The sequence below is a fragment of the Acanthisitta chloris genome, unplaced genomic scaffold, assembly GCF_000695815.1.
Source record: "Acanthisitta chloris isolate BGI_N310 unplaced genomic scaffold, ASM69581v1 scaffold1405, whole genome shotgun sequence".
NCBI lineage: Eukaryota > Metazoa > Chordata > Aves > Passeriformes > Acanthisittidae > Acanthisitta > Acanthisitta chloris.
The window spans coordinates 17,453-37,388 of record NW_008674094.1 but is presented as its reverse complement, the minus strand read 5'-3'; the positions used below and the strand labels follow the sequence as shown (position 1 = coordinate 37,388).

At 38.2% G+C, this 19,936-nt stretch overlaps 1 protein-coding gene across 1 annotated transcript in view; it reads right to left on the bottom strand.

Annotated features, from left to right (window-relative positions):
• HTT (huntingtin) overlaps positions 1-19,936 on the bottom strand; it is a gene marked incomplete at its 5' end in the record, with an annotated part of 69,433 nt that overhangs the window by 37,768 nt on the left and 11,729 nt on the right. The window contains 22 exons of the mRNA XM_009075182.1: positions 70-293; positions 935-1,012; positions 2,040-2,150; positions 2,853-2,980; positions 3,668-3,794; positions 4,523-4,725; positions 5,124-5,275; positions 5,840-5,916; positions 6,131-6,251; positions 7,253-7,399; positions 8,631-8,731; positions 9,101-9,164; positions 9,943-10,082; positions 11,584-11,681; positions 11,767-11,925; positions 12,529-12,669; positions 13,252-13,363; positions 14,257-14,375; positions 14,652-14,775; positions 15,515-15,879; positions 16,251-16,331; positions 19,569-19,616. Of these exons, the coding sequence (XP_009073430.1) occupies positions 70-293; positions 935-1,012; positions 2,040-2,150; positions 2,853-2,980; positions 3,668-3,794; positions 4,523-4,725; positions 5,124-5,275; positions 5,840-5,916; positions 6,131-6,251; positions 7,253-7,399; positions 8,631-8,731; positions 9,101-9,164; positions 9,943-10,082; positions 11,584-11,681; positions 11,767-11,925; positions 12,529-12,669; positions 13,252-13,363; positions 14,257-14,375; positions 14,652-14,775; positions 15,515-15,879; positions 16,251-16,331; positions 19,569-19,616 (2,920 nt within the window). The remainder of the gene's footprint in view (positions 1-69; positions 294-934; positions 1,013-2,039; positions 2,151-2,852; positions 2,981-3,667; positions 3,795-4,522; positions 4,726-5,123; positions 5,276-5,839; positions 5,917-6,130; positions 6,252-7,252; positions 7,400-8,630; positions 8,732-9,100; positions 9,165-9,942; positions 10,083-11,583; positions 11,682-11,766; positions 11,926-12,528; positions 12,670-13,251; positions 13,364-14,256; positions 14,376-14,651; positions 14,776-15,514; positions 15,880-16,250; positions 16,332-19,568; positions 19,617-19,936) is intronic.

The following is a 19,936-nucleotide window of genomic DNA, read 5'->3' as shown; positions in this document are numbered from 1 at the left end:
TATCTATGAAAAACACTAACAAGAGGCTCTAGTTCAAGTCAACATTATATCATAAGGGAAGAAATTTACCCTGAAGCATCATGCTCCTGCTCAGCCTGGACCATATTCCTTAGACTAGCATCAGCAAGGGCCTGTGTAAAATGTGTGTATGGTGCCATGAAGCAATAATGATAGAGACCAGGTCTCAAACTGGAAGAACCTAAGCGTTGAGCTTTGCCTTGAGTTTTGTTGGGGTTTGAAGACAAGCCATCGTACTGAGAAGCCAGATTTGTCCCAAACAATGTTTTCAATAACTAGAGAAGAAAATTGGAAGGAGAAAAAGAAAAGTCAACATTTCAGGAAAAAAACCAACTTGACTCCTCATCCTCCCAAAGGACTTCAGAGGAAAGGTCAAAATGCAAGCTGTGGCTCATGTAATCAAAACACAAGAAGACAGAAAAAAAGCTAGAAAAAAACCAAACAATCCATACATCACCCAAAAATATCATAAGTTTTGCAACTGAAGCTATTTCCATTTGACAACTCAAAATAGCCTACTAAAGCCTGACTCTCACCAAAATTAAATTTTGATGAGTTGAACCCAAATATTTACCAGAAGCCTTCAAGAAATCCATCAGCAATGCAGTTCTTTGCTTTCCAGGACTTTTGATGCAGTTAACTGACTAAAGAACACTTTTGGGAAGGTAAGAAACAAGCTTGTTTCCTAGTTGTTTGAACTGGAAACAGGTCAAGAAAAGCCCTGTATTATTCAGATGGTATGAAGTTTCAGAACAAGCAATGAAACTGAAGGAAAACATAGTCTGTTTGCTCCACCCTAGGCCAACGTTGCCTCACACCACTTCCCTTGAAGGAATGGCCAGTCTCAGTATTCGATTGATAGCCACAGGACATTAGGATTAACCTTCAAGTAACACATACAAAACCACCTCCTTACCTGCTGTACACAAACTGTTGCCATTGTTGGTTCTCTGTTGAAACAGGATTTTAGATATCCCAAAATTTCTTCTACACACTAGGAAAATCAGAAAAAACAAGTGCACCTAATTGGATTTTCCTTCAGTATATAAATCATTACAATGAATAACGGACAGTAGCACTGGTTTTTGTACTACTTAGGACTAAACTAATTTAAGGGAAATCATAGAAGTATGCAAAGAAATAAAAGTGCAAGATTTGTCTCCTAATCTTAAAGTACACAACGCCTACACCACAGTTAAGGAGAAAAAAATACCAAGATGCAGGAGCAGAGGGCAGTATGTCTTCTGACACTTCGCATATTTAAACATCTGAATATAGCAAGAATGACTGAAGGCAAACCATTTTGCTGGAAAGAAAAATCCACATGTGCTCAGTTCTGGGCCCCTCAGTTCAGGAAGGATATTGAGGTGCTGGAGCAGGTCCAGAGAAGAGCAACGAGGCTGGTGAAGGGACTCAAGCACAAGTGCCATGAGGAGAGGCTGAGGGAGCTGGGGTGTTCAGCCTGGAGAAGAGGAGGCTCAGGGGAGGCCTCATCCTCCTCTACAACTCCCTGACAGGAGGTTGGAGTCAGGTGGGGGTTGGTCTCTTCTCCCAGGCAACCAGCAGGAGGACAAGAGGGCACAGACTCAAGCTCTGCCAGGGGAGGGTTAGGTTGGATATTAGGAAGAGATTTTTTACAGAGAGAGTGATCAGGCATTGGAATGTGCTGCCCAGGGAGGTGGTGGATTCACCATCCCTGGAGGTTTTCAAGCTGAGACTGGACATGGCACTTAGTGCCATGGTCTAGTTACCATGGTAGGGTTGGACTTCATGATCTTGGAGGTCATTTCCAACCCAGTTGATTCTATATATTTAAACAGTAAAAAGAAATACTTTTCAACAGCAGCAATTTAACCTGGACAATCTGCTTTAGCCCTTCACTCAATACTGTGGGAACACAACACTACTCTCTCTTTTTTAACAGTACCAGTTTTGAAATCAGTGATATATAATTTCTCCCAGTAAGGACCATGGATATTTGACAAGTTAACTACAAAACAAAAACCAAACAAATCTTGTACCTTTCCAATGTCTTGAAGAGTAGCAAGTTCCAAGATTTGAGACAGAACATCTAAGGCAGATCGTAAGAAACATCCAAACTTCTCATTACTGTTCTGGAGATCCAAAGTAACCTGTTCCCAAGAAAGAGAAAACACATTTTCTCAACAATTACTTGATAAGGAGATAAAAATTACAGGGAAAAAATGGGTATTGACATAAAATGATCTTTTGCCTAAAATTTTCATGTAGTTCAATCAACACCACTGACAGCTTAACTGACTCATGAATTCCTGGAAAGGTAGGATTCCATTTTGACTAAGAAAGGGATCTTCTAGCTTGAGGAAGTTACAGCATCTGGGAAGGCCTAGGATGTTGACACGCAATGGAGAAGGGATAAAGTATTTCTCAGAAACACAGTAGGTGTAACAAGAACACAGTCCTTCAAGTGTACAAACCAGATGACCAAGTCCCCAGGGCATGCATCTTCTATTGCCTGAATTAATGCAGAAAAAGCTTATCCATCCTGGAATAAATTGTGGAGAGAATAGACATGGGAGTCCATTTGGCACTGCCAAGCCAGCAAATAGTCATTTGTTACCACCATTAGACAGCAGAGAAACACACAAGAGAGTGACAGTGCCTATCACAGGTTTCTGCTTGGTTAGTTCTTGGAGTCTATTGGTGGTGGTTGTAATCTTCCTTTAAATTCTTTTTTGTGTATAAACTGTTTACACAGGCAAACAAGCAATCTGACAGGAACAGAGCCATGCTTAAAAGAAACAAAGTGATTGTCTAACCACACTGCAATTCAATCAGACAATATCATGCAGTACCTTATAATTAGCATGGGTTGCTTTCAAGACATCGTATAACTTCAGGTACGACGGAAGATGATAAAAGCTTCCGACTGAAGAGGATTTACTTGTTGGAACAGGCCCAGCAGCATCAGTTTGCCTAGTAGCTTAAAAGTATATCATAGATTAGCGTAACATGCCTTTTCCAGGTTGCTCATGACATGTATATTCAACCTAATTTACCACATCTGCATTATCAGACAGTATGAATTTTTCAACTCATGTGCTGATCTCAGACTGCACAAACACATACTGCACAACCAGAAAATGAACTGCCATTCCAAAGAACCAGCCTGCTGAGGTGAGAGACATCAACCCACAGGTTTGCTATTGGAGTGCAGGTACAATTTACAAAACAGAATTAACACATTTCCTTATTCATTACTAAGAAAAGTTTTCCAGATTCAGAACTTCCTTTCTAAAGGCAATATAAGCTACTCTACCAAAAGCTGCAAAGCAACTTTCAAACTTCTTTTAAGTAACACACATGCAAAAATTACTTCTTGCTTTAGTCAATAGCTGAGTAGACTCAGAAGATGAGGAAACGGATTCAGCAGTACTTTGATTCTGAAGAGTACAGATAATTTTTCAGAAAAGCCAAGCCAGTTTCCAACTGGGAACCAGTTGCCTTTCCACCAACGCAGTACTGAAAAGGACTCCTGACAGCAGGAGTGTAAAGCCTTTGGAACTAGAACTCCAGAAAACCAGTTACTCAGTTCTATTCATTTCTGTGCTGTAACCACACTTGGGTGGGACTGGTGGATGGGAGGGCTAACAGGAGTGAGTGTGCCTACCTGGACTCGCTTCACCAGCCTTTTTAGGGCTCATGGGCACAGATGTCTGTTCCACAGACTCCCTCTCCTTCCCCTTCCTCCGGATTGGACTGAGAGAAGGTGGGTTTGTGAGAGAAGGTAATGCTGCCTAGAATTAAAAGAGCCTTTATTAGTTTTGTAAGAACAAGTAGCTTTTCTTCTACACAAACACAAGCATACTCATCTTTTCTTTAAACTCCCCTTTATTTGATTGTCAGTTAAACTAAAATATCTCAACTCTCAAGTTCAGGACATGAATTTCCTGTGTGTGAAGGAAGTAGTTTAATATTCACATATTTTTAATATATGAAGAAATGACTGATCTTAATAATACTGTCTTACAGTCTCTGAATCAGTCTCTAAATGTATATACCTCAAAAAACCCCAAAACCTGGAAGTAGCTCAGATGAGCTGTTTCAGGTATTAAAATATTTTACAGGATATTCAGAAGAGTTATTTTTAGCCCCAAAAGGAGCTCATTACAACCAGCCAACCAACCCAAAAGTCAAGCCATGTTTCCCAGAGTACACAGTCCAATGTTGCATTTACTATACATACTCCTCGTTCAATTCATGTTTCAAGTGAAGTCACTGGGAATAAAAGGTTCAAAATTTAAGTTAACATTATAAGCACTGCAGAACTAAAGAAAACCCTGTTATACAGAAGAATGATGTACATGTTTTTTCATAGAACTTGCTTTCCTACCCATAGAGGAGTCATATTATCAAGGAATTAGATAGTTACCTGTATCAAGTCTAAAAGGTAGAGCCCTGAAGAGGTTTGTAGCACAACAGCATATAAGTCACATCATTTTATTTGTTAATTTTTAATACATACCTTTACTGCTGGGCCAGGAGCAACATCATCCATTACATGTGCACAAATATTAATAACCTTCAGCAGATGAGAAAACAGCTGTTCTACCAAAGTGACCAGAGTCCGATCTGCCAGAGCTGGCCAGGGTTCCTCCTGCTTTGCAGCACCTTGGTTTGAATCTTCTTCAGCATTCCAGGGATTCTTTAAGCACTTGGGAGCACTTGCTGCAATCAGAATTACATTATTTCAAGAAATAGAAGATAAAACTTGGAATTTTAGAGGCATATATGGTTATGACCTCTATATGAACAGAAATTCAGAACCAGGAGTTGCTGTATAGTTTTAAACAACAACAAAATGTTAGTTCTTTGTACCAAAATGTTAGTTCTTTGTATCCAGCCTGTACTAAGCGTATTATACATTGCCTTTGGCAACTAGAGGAAATTTGCATCTTACAGAGAGTTATCTTTCCAAACCTCCTGAGTGCAAGTTCCTTTTTTATTTCTTCTGCTTAATCTTGCAAGTATTTCATTGCATACAGTCAGAGCAGAGTGAGATATGGGCCTTCTAATGCTAATGGTAAAAATATTAGGACAATCCTACTTTTCTTGTCCTGTCTTACCTGCAAGCAAGTTTCCAGTCAAAATCAAAGCATCCTGATGTGCTGAGAGGTCCAGTGGGAACCATGCTGACGAAAGCAGAGACAGGACCATGCCAGCCATACCAATGGTGCAGCCCTTCTGAGCTTCATCTGAAGAACTTGTCTGGGAAACACTGGAAATTTAATTTTGGAATATTGTGACTTTTTTCCCCCCCTTTTGGCAAATTTATAGACTTAAGAAAACTAACAGTCCAGTGGACAGTTAACCTAAAGAAATGAAATCAGCTCTATAGAAACACACATTGAACACTCCAGTACAACCTGAAACAGAAATTTGCAGCAGAGCTGACAATACTCTCCTTTCTTGCAGAGCCTTTTTTTTTAAAATAGCAAATATCAAAGCTACTAGTGACACCTACTGATAAATTGAAGAATTCTGCATTTATTTGCTAACCAGTGTGGTCCTGAACTATCTCCAGTTCAGTCGTGCACATATGCAAGGTAGTGATGGGAGACAGCAGCTACAGGGCTGCATGGTTCCAGGGATGGCAAAGTGCTGACGCTTAATACCCTGACAACCTGATGTTATAATCATCTGTATTCTGTATAAAGTTATTAAATAACAGCTAAAATAAGCTTAACAGCAGATGTCTAAACCAGGACTTCTGATGCCTAACTAAGTATACTTCAGTTTTGCAAACATGACTTCGAGGATCTGAAGAGATGAGGGAACATACCCACAGTGCCATCCCACACTCCAGGTGCAGACTGGAAATGTTGTGGAGAGAAGACACAAAGCTTCACAGCAGCCAAACTGAAAAGTTAACACAAAGAAATGAATCAGTTTCATCACTGGAAGAGTTAGCAACACAGTATCTCTTAAGAGTGAGAACTGAATCTGTTACTATTGCCTCTGTCACAGTACTAAAGCTACAGATACAAATATAGCCAGGAAATACTACAAAATAAAGCAAATATGCAAAAAAGATAAGAAACAGGCAGGCACTACAGCAACTAAGAAAACTTACTGTAAGTGCTCTTGTAGTGGATATTGTCAATGCATGGGAAATTGCTGCAATAACCCTTGAAAGGTTGTTTTCCATAGTGACATCTGTTGGACTTTGCAGCATATTGTAGCCTCTATATGTTCTGAAAAAAAAAATTTATACCACTAAGGCATGTATTTAAAAAAACCAGCAAAAATCTCAAGAAGAAGTTATTATGGTTTAAATTACTCTTACATATTTTACAGACTGCTTGTAACACACAAAATCTGAAAAAATTCTACATCACTAGATTGTGATATTTTTGTTTCTGTATTAGCAAATGCTATTTAGTTTATAAATAAAATCCCTTTGTTAGCAAAGAGAAACAGTAGATCAACTGACTAGAGGCCCGAGCACCACCCATTTAACATTAGTCTTTGCTTTTGCTCAAGTCCATGTAACATTTTTGCATGCTCACTTTGGATTACTGCTGTAGAAAAGAACTATATTTTTTACTCAGAATAACACAGTGTCCACAAAGTTCTGTAGCTCTCATACTACAGTAAATAAATCTTATGTGACATAAGCAAGACCATTATATCAAAAAGGTACACAGCTAAAAACTTGTATGACAAATGGATAGACACAAAGAGCTCCTATAAATACATACAACTCATACTGTCTGTACGAAAAGATATCTAAACAGATGTACAGTTGGCAGCAAAAATACAGCAACAAGATCACACCATCAAAATTGGAGTTTATATATAAATTACAAAGGGAGCACAGACTTTTGCAACAGGAATCATTAATCAGGATGGGAAGAGTTATAAATCTGATCAAGACACCTAAAGAACAACAATGGATACATACAATTAGCTTGAAAAGCTGCACTTAATTGTGCAATTTAATGGACAAGTAGGGGTGACTTCAGGATGGAGAGAAGAAATTTCATCTCAGAATCACTCCCTACGATCAACGTCTGAGCACATCACTAGTAACTCACACACCAGTTTATTCTTTAAACATGAATCTGTTTTTGGGGAGCACAAAACTAGCACAGATGATTTGCAGGATTTCACTATGGTTCTAGGCATTACAAACCAAAACTCGGGTCTAGATTCCCTTTGAAGCCAGACAAGCCAGACCAGACAGACGACATACCTGGTGATGGTGCTCACTGCAAAGTGGGACGGAGGTTGTGTTTCATGCATCAGGAGCTTCAGGTACACACTGCTTTGGTCTCTTGCTACTGCCACAACTGGATCAGCCTGTCCTTGATCACAGTTATAAAACAGCTTTGGAACAAGCCTTAACGGTAATTGTCAGAAAGGAAAAGCATTACTCAGATATTATTCAGTACACAATTTAAAGTACATTTAATATACAGCTCAGCAAGCTGCATAGGCTAATTACACATGTCAAACTGTAAATAAAAGCTGCTAATAAAACCCATCTTTTTACAGCTCTTCATTACAGTCAAGGAACTCAAGTCAGGACAAAGGAACTCCTCCAGACATACGGTAGTTAAAAAACCAAATCTTTTCTAGAAATACCTATGTACACATACTACAACAAACACTTTGCTAGAGTATTTCCCTCAGTGTTCCCTCATCTTCCCAGGTATTTTCCCCATGAATATCTGTGCCAACTGAAAAGTAATTTTTACCTGAAAGGGACAGTTTTTCACCATCTGATACCTATGCAGCAAAACCTAAACATACAATGAAATCTAGTCTTCTTGAATATTTTCAACTCATGTAATGGTGAAAAACCACCCTTAACACACCTGCTGTCATTAAGTCAGCATGAAGTAAGGAAAAAAACTTCAGCATGCTACCACTCAGTTAACTCCATTTCAAAATCAAGTCCCTTAAGAAAATCAACAAAATATGATGCAATAGTTCACAATTTCTGTTGAGCTGTTTCTGCAATACAAATGCTTTTAAGGGTCAGAACTTTAAAGGTTTTGTTGTCCTTTATTTGTTCTTAGGTATGGACAAGATAAAACTTAAGTCCTTCGATTCTAATACATAAACTACCAACTAATCCTTACTGTTTGCTGCATTTATCTGGACAGCAGCTGCAACCGTAGTAAGTTACAGCAAACAGTTGCTTTTTAAACAAACTTCGCTACTGTATTATAAGAAGTGAGCATGAAACTTTTAAGATACACTACTCATAACCATGCGGAAACTACAATGTTTGGGAGTTTAGACAACTGTAGAACTGCAACATTTTAAGTCCATCAGCTACTGTCAGAATCCTGAACAAATCACTTCAGCATGCAGAAAAGTAACTTGAAGCTGAAACCAAGTGACCCTCGGAATTTAATACAGCAAAATGTAACTGCAATGCTAATGGAAAGTACAATTGCCTGGAGAGCCAGGACAATGCATGTTCCAGGTTCCATAAACCTGAATTTGTCTCCCATCTGTCATTTAAACACATACACACAACACCTAAGGTATTATTATAGGTACACATAATTACAAACATCTTTCTAAACTTTTTAAAACATAAATAAAAGCCCCATATATACCTCAGTAATGAAGCTGCAGCTACATGTCTCACTCTTGGATCTTCGTCTCCAAGCAGACATATTACAACATTATCAAGCACTCTCTCCTGAAGTTTTAGCAGCTAGAAAATAAGTTAGCACAGTAAATTCACTGAACATTTTCATAAGCTAACAATACTGTTAAAAGATAGATAACAAGTGAGATTTCATCTGTCATACAAGTCTGTAAGATCATCTTCACCTTAACATTGCCAAACACACTATCTAAACAAATACATGCCATGAAAATGAAAAACCTAGTTCAAAAAAAGATAAACACATAGAGAACACAAAGATACTTCAATCTCTGGACTAAAGTATATTCCCAATTGTAGTAAGTCTTAGAACACCACTCTATTTACACAAAACATACTTCCTACTTCTATCAGTGATGACATTGCACTGGTATCTTAATCCAGAAACACAACAGACTAATGGAATAATTTACTTACACCAGTATAATGATGAGTACCTCTGTGCAAGCTCTCAGTTCTTCCTTCCAAGAAGCTGACTAGCCTATGGCAAAATAGAATTTAGAGTACATTAGTTAACATTATGTTATTTTTCCCTTCAGTGCTCTGAGGGCTCTTTATTTTCTAAATATACCACTGCAGGGAAAATTAAGTAGTAAACACTTTTTGATACCTTTAGAAAAGGTAAGCTATTTGCTAAACCACTATCTGGCTAAACAACAGTTCTTCTGTTAAAAAAAATTACAGATTGTGACTAATTGTTTTGGTTTTTCCATGCACAGAATAATCAGACTCTTTCAAAAAGATGGTAACACATCCCAAACATGACTACTCAGGAGTCTAATTTTGTATGACTAAGGTTAACTTGAAGAATTTTCATATAAACATCTTTTGTCTCTCAGCTCAGAAGAACTCATAGAGAATGAGGGAATGCAAAAAAAAGGACATCAAGTCATATTTATTTCAGTATAACAGAAACTGAGCAACCGAACAGAGCTGATAATGGAGAACAAGTCAGGGAATTTTTCTTTATAAACACATAAGTTAGTTTACAGATTATATGGTCCCTTTCTGATGACAGATTTACAGAAGACTTGAACAACAAACCACTGAACTAGAAACTCCTATACAGTGTTACTAGGATTGGGCTTGGTTGTGATCTCAATGGTAACTTGTCAAAGGAATTCATATATTCCATATTAGATTGACTGGTCTGAGTAAGTTTTATGTTTCAGAAGAAGTTGCTCCACTAGGGTTCCAGTTTCCTCTACACAGCATCTCTGCACTTCAGCTATTACACCCATGGCAAAACAAACACTTACCTAAAATCCACCTCTGCAAGTGTCTCCAGAAGTTCCGTCCGTACTAGCCAATACGAACTGTTCTTCAGTGTAAGGAGGTCAACAATCAGTTGTAAACCCAGTTCACTGTAACTGCTACTACATAAGCTCATGATGCAATGCTGAGAATAAGAAACAACTTTCAGTTTTATTACAGAAGAGGTCCCCTGAACGGAAGTGATCAAAAAACTTCTGTTTTATTTACAACACTAAAAAGGTTATTGCTTAAGAGCTAGTACTTTGCAAGGCCAGAAATACTAGCTCCATATGAATTGCTAAAACCTACTGCTGAAATTCAACTCTGGAGGGGAATGCAATCATCAGAGATCAGAAGACAACCCTCCAAAGAGTAATGTCCAAAACTTACAGGGCTTAAACACCACAAGCACTCTATTCTTATCTGTACAAAACCAGATTCTCCTCATCTCCACACAGTATTTTTAGACACCTGGTTCTGATTTCCAAGGGTTCTGAAAAAGTCATTTTAATAACTGTTCAACTGTGGGACCTTTGGAAAAAGTTACAGAACTTGATGCTGCTACATCTTATTTAACTACACAAAAAGTAGTTTCTCGTTTGGGGATTACGAACCAAAATGCTTTAGAACATTTCTGCCTAAAGGTATAAAATCTGGCTAACATTACATACTGAGAGAATGAAAAAGCCAAAGTTTACCAGAGTAAGTTGCCTGAACTTAGCAATTCTGCTGGAGTCTTCTAAAAACCATAATTCTAAGTGTAATCATACATGAAACCACTGTACACAAACATGAAAGTCACTGAACAAAAGGTTAGAAGGAGTCTCATTATCTAACTGGATTTCCTTCCCTCAGCTGTATGACAAACCTTTCCCCTTATAATATGAAATCATACTTTCCATAACTAACTATTGACATTTTACTAAAAGCTACACTCTGCCTCACTGGTTTTTAAGCTTCAATACAGCCAGTCACCCTGTGCCTCGCCTTGATCAATTAATTTCCCTTGGCCTCCAATTTGTCTTTGTTCTACTTCACTGGAAAATCCCTCAAGGAAAAACTCACTCCTTCACCCCTCTACTTTTTCACAGAACACTTTCCACAGATTTTATTACAGAAATAAAGTTCATATACTCCGAGTTCCACTCACAAATTCAGCTATCATCTCTAGTTTTACCAACTGCTTGATGGATCTTTCACCCAATTTGAAACACTTTCCTGAGACTTTCTTCACTTTTAAAAATTCTTTCAGAAAATCATCACTATTTTACTTGCAATTTCTCACGTTTTTGTTCTCCAAATACAGACCACAACTAGGTGTTTTATGTTCACACTTCCCTGTTTAGATAGGCTAGATATCCTTTCCATCTAATGCACTCACTCTGTTGGTTAATGCAACATTACAGCTCATACCAATACACTGATGACTAGAAATATCACAATTAGATTATAATGCTACATTATCTAACCAACATAATTACATTTATTCCTCCAATTCTTTGCCTGATTCCATGTTTTCTCCTATAAAGTTCTTAGGGAAGAAATCACTGTTTGCTCCACGTTTATTCATCTGCACACAACAGGCTCCTAGTAGTGAACCACATCCCTGTGATCTGTGGTGGTGCAGATAAGTTACTACTACTTACCCTCACAGCTGTACAAGCCAGTTTGCACGTAACAGACGACTCATCTTTCAGCGTTTTCTGTAACAGAGGTATGCAGTCTACCAAGGAAAAGAGATTCCCTAAGAAAAAGAGAATTTAGAGAGATGAAACAAAACATTTATAAGATTTTTTTAAAAAAAGACACTCTTAACATAAAGTTGTTACCTGTTGAGCTTCTGACATTCATTAGCCATTTTTCCACATCAAAGCGGGATTTAATTAGAATGGAGTTGACAATTGTTCCACACAGAATGGCAGTAGCTCCTCTAATCTGGGGATCTCCATGGTCAATGTAGTTCAGAACATCCGACACATATTGCTCCTCTAAGAAAATAAGTTACAACTACTTTATTTTAAAAATACTAGTATTAGACTTAACTGATCCCTAAAAATGTTTCAGGGAGGTACCAATTACTGAACAATCAAAGAAAACATATGCAAAATATGCCTGCCTTGCTTCTGCCTTTCTGAGATCCCTTATATGTAACGTACAGATCATTCACATCATCCAGACTGATGGTCACATATCTAAACCCACTAGTTATTTATTTCAATTGTACAAAAATCCTCAGGGGAAACCTAGGAGTTTTGGTCAACACTTCACCATTGTCACTATCAGTATGGTCTGAAACATAATAGAAGAAACCATTTGTAATATAAACAAACCACTTGTACACAGCTGATGTTCTAAAAGAGCTTCAACTTGTCAGAACCTGTACAAATTCATCCACTGAAACTTAACTCACTACAAAAAAACACCTTGCTACACACACTACTCAGGCAGACAGCACAGCATCTTCATTCCAACTGCTGCAGCATTTGTCTGCCACTATTAGATTGGGTTTGGAGGTTTCAGTATGGATCCTGCATCACTTATTTGAAAAGCCAAATGCAATATTAAAATGGAATATGTGAACTGCAACATACCATACTCTTCTCCCATTGCCTCCAGGGGTGTTTTATACAGTTTGCTGAAGAAAGACTCAGGGTGAAGTGCAACAGCTGCCCCAACACAACTTACTGCCAGGGCTTTTACACTGACTCTCACATCTCTATCAGGAACTAAAGCTGTGAAAAAGAAACAATAACTAAATAAATAAGGGGTATTTAAAAGCTTCCTGAATTGGTTTTAATTTAATTAATAACACTGTATAAAATTGTGGTGGTGCATTCACTCATTTGCAACAAAAATAAATTGCTTAGCCTGGACAAAAATATGAAGGCAGAGCAAGCAATTCCAGTTTATCAGAGGCAGCAGATAAAATATGCTTCTTTTTTTCCCCCTCAAATATCATGTATTTGAAACAGATCTGAATTATTCAAATACAGCTGTAACATACTTCCAATTCACTTCCTTCCAAAAACACTACATTATCAGAGCACATAATAAGCCCAAATAGCAGTTTAGAGAAGGGAAAAAGAATAAACATCTTAAATTAACCATATATAATGAGAGTAAAGCAGATGAGTCCCATCCCAGGACTTCTTTACAACACACGGAGACGTGGTGCTTAGGGATCATCACAGATAAACCCCATCCTCAAAATTCCCAATAAAGTGAGACTGAAACCAAGATAGAGCAAACTGATCACACTTCCAGTTTTGCACATGGAGAGACACAATGAACCAATGAGTCAAAGACAAACTTACCTCCTTTCTCCCCAGTGAGCAGGAAGGAGGCTGACAGCAGCCGAACGCAGTGCACTAGCGGAGCAGAATCGCCGTCAGTGTAGTGTCCTATGTCTCCCTTCACCCTGGAGGGCTATTGAAGGCAAATCACCGTTGTTACATAGAGAAAAATTTAAGCTTCAGTTTAAAGATAATATGAAGCACAATAAGACTTAGAAATACTGCACATCTTCTCATGTATAAAAACCGTAATACAAAACGTGTTCAACACGTGTTTCAACAAAAGGCCTTAAAATGTAATGTTTTGGGGAAGTTTATATCCAGAATCAGAACTGGTTCAATTTTATCACAAAAACAACAATCATTCTGTAGATTTTTCTGAACTACCTAGACGTGCTGTTGGATTCCGAAGAGCTTGATCAACCACTTTTTGTCACCAAACAACGATCGCTGGAAACTGCATGGAAAACAATTAATTCCTCAGTAGTTTCCAAAGAAGGCTAACTGCCTTCTGCAGTTTCACATTTGGAATTCTCCAGTACTCCACCCTGACCTAACTCCACCTGCCACAAACTAAACTCCTCTTGCCCCAGCTCAGAACAAGCTCCAAAGAGGAAATCCGTAACCTGTGGCTAGAATGGCACAAGGCTCAAGGACTAAGACATCCTAACTTGTGAGGAGATCACAATGTGACCCACACAGCTGGCAATGAGCACAAAGATATTCTGAGTAATGAAGTATCAGTGTAGGGTTTGTGTCCTCAGCAGTTTGTGTTGTTACAGCTTTGCTGGATGATTGAATTTAATATACCAACACTTGTGTATTCATCTCATGTTCAATGAAATTCAGGCTATAACTTGGATTCACTGTGCAACCTTAGTTATTCTGACCTATAGTGAAGTACATCACATATACAGGCTACCTATATTTACCAGTCATTTACTTGATCATCACTGCAATTTATTTATTGTTTTTTATACTTAGTTGCTTTGAACTTGAAAACTGACAATTATGAGTACTTCTTACCTTGTTTTCATGATCACCAGCATCTGCTGCATCTTCCTTGGATGTAAACCTATCTACACTGCTATCTGAAGGCTGCCTGCTGTGGCTCATGGTTTTCAACAGGTGAGGCTGCTGAAGAGCTTTAGAAAAAGGCAATTCATGAAATACCATTTCAGATGCAAACTAAAAGCACTTAAATTAAACTTAATTAGACAAACATGAAAAATAAATTAGCAGTGATCAAAACAAGCGATTCATTACAAGTGTTGAAACATATTCTGCATTTTACATTTCAATCTATTTATTTGTTGTTCATATCCATTATGTAAGTCTTCAGTCCTTTGGAAGTGAAGGCAGCAGATGCACCTGCCTTAAAGGTGTCACCAGTCTGTCCCCCCCACTTCTTATCAACATACCAATTGAAGAATTTCTGAAAGACTCTGATGAATCATCTTGGAGGATATTTGCAGCCTCATCTTCCTCATCCTGTAGCTGCCCAATTTGCATTCCAGAATACTGTCCTTCAGCACCCTCCAAAACCTACAGAGTGCAAGGACAGGACTTATAGTAACTTAGCTTAACACACAGTATCAAATTTCAAACACACAGTGTTAGTAAACTAGAAATAATTTGAAAGCAAATATGACCCTGATAAATATTAGTGCACAGCTGCATATATTGTATGCACATTTCAGGTGTTTATTAGATATGGAACTGCTACATTAGTAAATCATGCAGTGTTTGCCCATTATAGAAGAAATCCTTAAGATGTAATGAAAAGGAAAACAAAAGGATGAGTTGTGTTGCCAAGTGAAAAAGCACAGGCAGAAGAGTGTGAAGCACTAGGTTCCAAAAACATTCCACTATCATTCCAAAGTTCACCCTTTAACACTTCCATTAATCCTCCTGGACCAAAACAATTGTATCTACACAAAATGAAGGACATGCTATTAAGAGAATATATTTATGTCAAGCTTTTGATATTGCCATTCTTTTAGTGAGTGACAATCTGCTAATGCCTTCACATGAGCTACACAGTGAACACACTGATTACAGCTTTCTAGTTTTTAATTACTGCCCAAGCGAAAGTGTTAAAAGGAGGTCAAGCTGTCCAGTAGAGGTGTGACCTGCTGACCTTTCCACTGTTACTAGCTGAGGAGTGAAAAGTGGAAGACGAGTAAGTAGATGACTCCAAGTCTGGGCCCTCTGTGGAAGAGCTCTGAGATATGTCAGGCCCCTCAGTAGAAGGGGATCCACCCTCTGCCCGGTGCACACTTACAATTTCAGAACTGTCCGAAGGGGTTACAGCGGAGTCTGGACCTTCTGTGGTAGTCTGAGAGCTATCACTAATTGGAGAGGAAGCCTGTGTACCATCATTCAAATCCATAGTGGCATCTGACTGGACAGCACTGATCTGGCTGGAGCTGCGACTAAGCACTTCATCTTCATCCCCTTCAGTAGCTGTACTTGTCAAATCACAGCTCGCCAGGTCCACAGAGTCTGACTGCAGAGTGTGCTGAGAACGTGGCTGCTCAGTAATGATATCATGTCCTGTGGGATCAGCAGCTGAGCTCCCCACTGACCCAGCTGTCGACACACCCGATGAAGAAGCCAATTCACTGCTTATCTCACCCTTCACAGAAGCTGCAAAACACAGACATTTTTAAGTCAGCTAAGTGTTTACACTCTTGATATGGACACAACACACTAAATCACATATTAAACTAGGCTAAAGAAAGTGCATAACTAAACAGTTAAGACTACAGGTAGGGAAATAAGCATCTGTAAGATGCCATTTCATCTATACCAGTTACCCAGTATGACAGACTATCCATTAAAAAGACCAGTCAGTTTCATTAGGTTTTATACTCAGCAGTATTGATGGTTACAGTTTTGTTAACATGTCTTTTGAGTGCCCATCCACTTCCTTATCCCCATAACACGTCACTGATACATTTTACAGAGCACTAAAAGAATGACTGGGTGACTGCACTGCTAAAGAGAAAGCCAAATACCAGCAAATGATGCAGCACTGACATCAGAGCGCGTTTCAGAATCATCATCCAAACCTTCTTCTTCACCAAGAAGTATTTTACCTGAGAAGTGATACAAGAAAAATCTTTAGTTTTCCAACATTATAGTCACCTTGAAATGCTGAACATTCGAATTCAGTCAGATGTGAAATCTATTTTTTAAACCATTTATCCAAATAATTTTTCATAGCTATGACAGATAACAGATGGAAAAAGAAAGGAATGAAGAAAGTGAACATTACTCCCTCACTATCTGATCAGGAAAGAAACAGATAGCAGTGAGAAGGAAACAGTTAAGTAATTTTATTTAACAGTGTAACCATTCAGGAAACTACCTACAGCCTTATTAATTCTAGTTTATTTTTGTGGACCATATTTAATATCCCACTAGTTTCATCAAGCATGTCCTGTTAATAAGGACTGGATACCTGGCATCTGATGTCTGCCCCCAACTCAGAAGGACATCAAAGCACCACAAGTAATAGAGGAAGTAACTTCTTCCTCCTTAAGGCTACTAACAATATCAAAGGCTACTTGCAGTTTGGGGCTTGGAACTCCAATGATAACAGAGTGGAAAACGCTTCAGGGGAAGAGCAGCGCAGAGTAGAAGCACAAGACAACACAAGAGGGACAGGGTGATGAACCATGAACAACAGCCATTAAGAGCCAAGAAATACAGAGGCAAAAAATCTTCAGCAGGGCCTTTGCCACAAGAAACGTGAGAACCACTTAGAACCTAAGACAATCACCACAGAGTTCTCTTACAGAGCACTGTCTATTTAAAATACAGGCAGTGGAAAGAGATAGCTGCAGATGCACACTGCCTGGAAACCAACCAAGGGCACAACTGCACTGCCAAGTCTGTACATGGGACAGGACATGGAGGGCTGGGGGAGCTGCTGAGTCCATCCTTCTGCATCTCACAAGTCACTGAGACAGAAGGATTTACAATAACTGCTTTGAAACAGGCCTGTTTTGCCATTTTGAATAAGCTGCACTGGTAGTCTAAGACTCACCATGCAAGATACTAATGTTTGGATAACTCTAGCTGAATTCTTTTGTGCCGCATTCACATTATCATGGGGTAAGAAAAGCATTAACAGACTTGTAAGAATTTCTCTTTCACAACTGCTTTCATACATAGTAGTACCACTGGAGAATTATCTTCCTCTGAAAAGGTGTTATATGCTACCCAAACCTGTAAGTAAGGCAGAAAAGTAACCATGGCATTTCCACATAGGTTTATGTAAAATAACAGTAATTGAGAACTACACAGTCCTATGAAAGAATGAGTAAAATCCTGTCAAGAGTTCCCAACAAAAAGTATGAAAAATAATATGTTCTTCTCTATTATTTTTCACATTTACATCCACTTCACTGAAACAAACCAGGATATTCTTCTGCTCTCCACAGCTGATCACCTCTACAAGTGAGTGAAAGAGGAAGGACACTGAAAAACAGTCATTAGGCACATTAGGCTTTGTATGTTTTGATGAGTATATAACACAAGCAGCAGGATGCTTTTCCACTGTTTGTTAAAAAAAAACCCAACAGCAATCCAGTTAAGTTGCAAAACACAGGTTTTCATTTCAGAAGGAATTTTCAGCCATTCTTGCAAATAATCTTCTGAAGCTGAAACAGAAACAAACCAATCCAGGCCAGCTGCTCAGAACTGAAGCTGGTCTGATGCAATAAGACTGCAAAGATGTGGAACACAAATTTCTGCAGATCAGCCTCACTTTACATCCCTACACACAAAGGAGTATTACAGCTAGGGAAGTCTCACCCACTGACTACTACTCTATATGACAACATCCTGCAAAATGACTTCAAGGAAAATTGGGAATAGACTTGGATCTGCCCTCCTTTCTACAATAAGGAGAGAAGCAGGAAAAGAACAATTCACAATCTGAAATTAAACCTGTACAAAGCACAAAATTTCTTCCAATTTTTTTATGCCATTGTTTTGGACAACTTAATCTTCATACCATGATCTTGAAAAAGGACAAACATTGATGACTCATACATGTTTTCCCACTGAGAGAAGTAAAGGTTAGTGTTTTAACAAGTACTTTAATAGAATTCACACTGTTCTTAATACTTCACAGTTACGCTGAAGACTCAAACACGTCAAAGTATCAAAATGATGGCTAACCATTTTTCATTTACAAGTGTTACGTGTTGCTATTCTGACTTGCTGCATTCTGTCTCACCTTTAGAGGCTGCAGTAATATCTACCTCTTCCTTCATTCTGTACTTCCTAAACTAGAAACTATCATGTATCTGTGAGCACTATTTCATTCATCTTTGACCTCGATTTCACATTCAGGTATATTCTTAAAGCACACAGCTGAAGTTTAGGCATTATGAGATTCCTTGCACATAAAGATGGAAAGACAAGTTTGGAGAAAGCCTAAGCTAGTTGCTATAATGGTCCTTCAAGTTCCTATAATCTTATTTAGTCTTAAACTACTTTTCTTCAAAGGTTTTCTTTTCAGCATTGCACATCTCTCTGCTTACAAAAGCTTGCAGTGACTGCACTATACTCACACAGTTTCACTGCAGAAGAAACATTTTGCTCACCTAAAGCAGGAGATGAAAGTGTTACACAGCTGTATCTAGACTGATTCTCTCATAGTGACATGACTGATTTCAATCAAAGTATAAGCATATAATTAGATATGAAGTACTTTCATGCACAAACTGGGAAAAGGATACTTCAGAGCAAACTGTACTCTTTAAAATCTTGCTAAATTAATGACCATTGAAGAAAGAAATTAAAATATATACAGCAAGACAAAAATACATAGAATTAACCCTCAAGAACAGAAAAAGAAATAAAAAAGCATCATATGAAAGCATGCAAACATGCACGTGCATTAGTGAAGTACAAAGGAAAAAACAGGCATAAAAAACAGGAAGGTTAACTATTTTGTGAGATACATTAAAGGTTAAGTATTGCCATCAACAAGAAAAATGCCCTGTTCAGAGATTTTTTTTCCATGTCCTCTTTAGAAGTGAAAACTGCATCAATAATCATCACCATAACTTTGCCAGTGAACTACAGAAAAAAAAATTATACTGCTTTAAATAATTTCTGAATATCTTGACTGCAATATCAGAAATTGCATCAGAAATATTTACAGTGATTAAGCTCAGCTGATAACACAAAGGCAATTGTGAATGAAGACCCAAGATCAGCAAGACAATGAAGTGGGGAAGGGGAAGAAAAAAACCAACCCAAGCCCCAAAAAAATCAGGAAGGAATGCAATTAAAGATTTGGTTTTGGAAATAATCACCTTTATGCTTTCTCGCAAGAACAGGGCTGCATGAAGACCCCCCTCCAGCTGCAAATCACAGAAAGTAACACATCAGGGCAAAGACAGAGCTGCTGAATCATGAAGGAATTTTAATAGCCATGAATGGGAAGGGAAAAAAACCCAACAAACAAACAAACCCAAAAACCAAAGCCAGGAAGAAACAGCAAACTTGTTGCTTTTGAAGTTCAAGTTTTTTGCATCATTTGCCATCAAATTACTTTTAATTTTCTATGCCACTTGTGCAAAGTTTGCTTTTAACATATTTTCTCATTTATCTTCCAATAGCAGCAATGTTGAAGGATCTGCTAGTTCAATAGAGAAGTCCTTATAGAAATCCAATCAGAGAC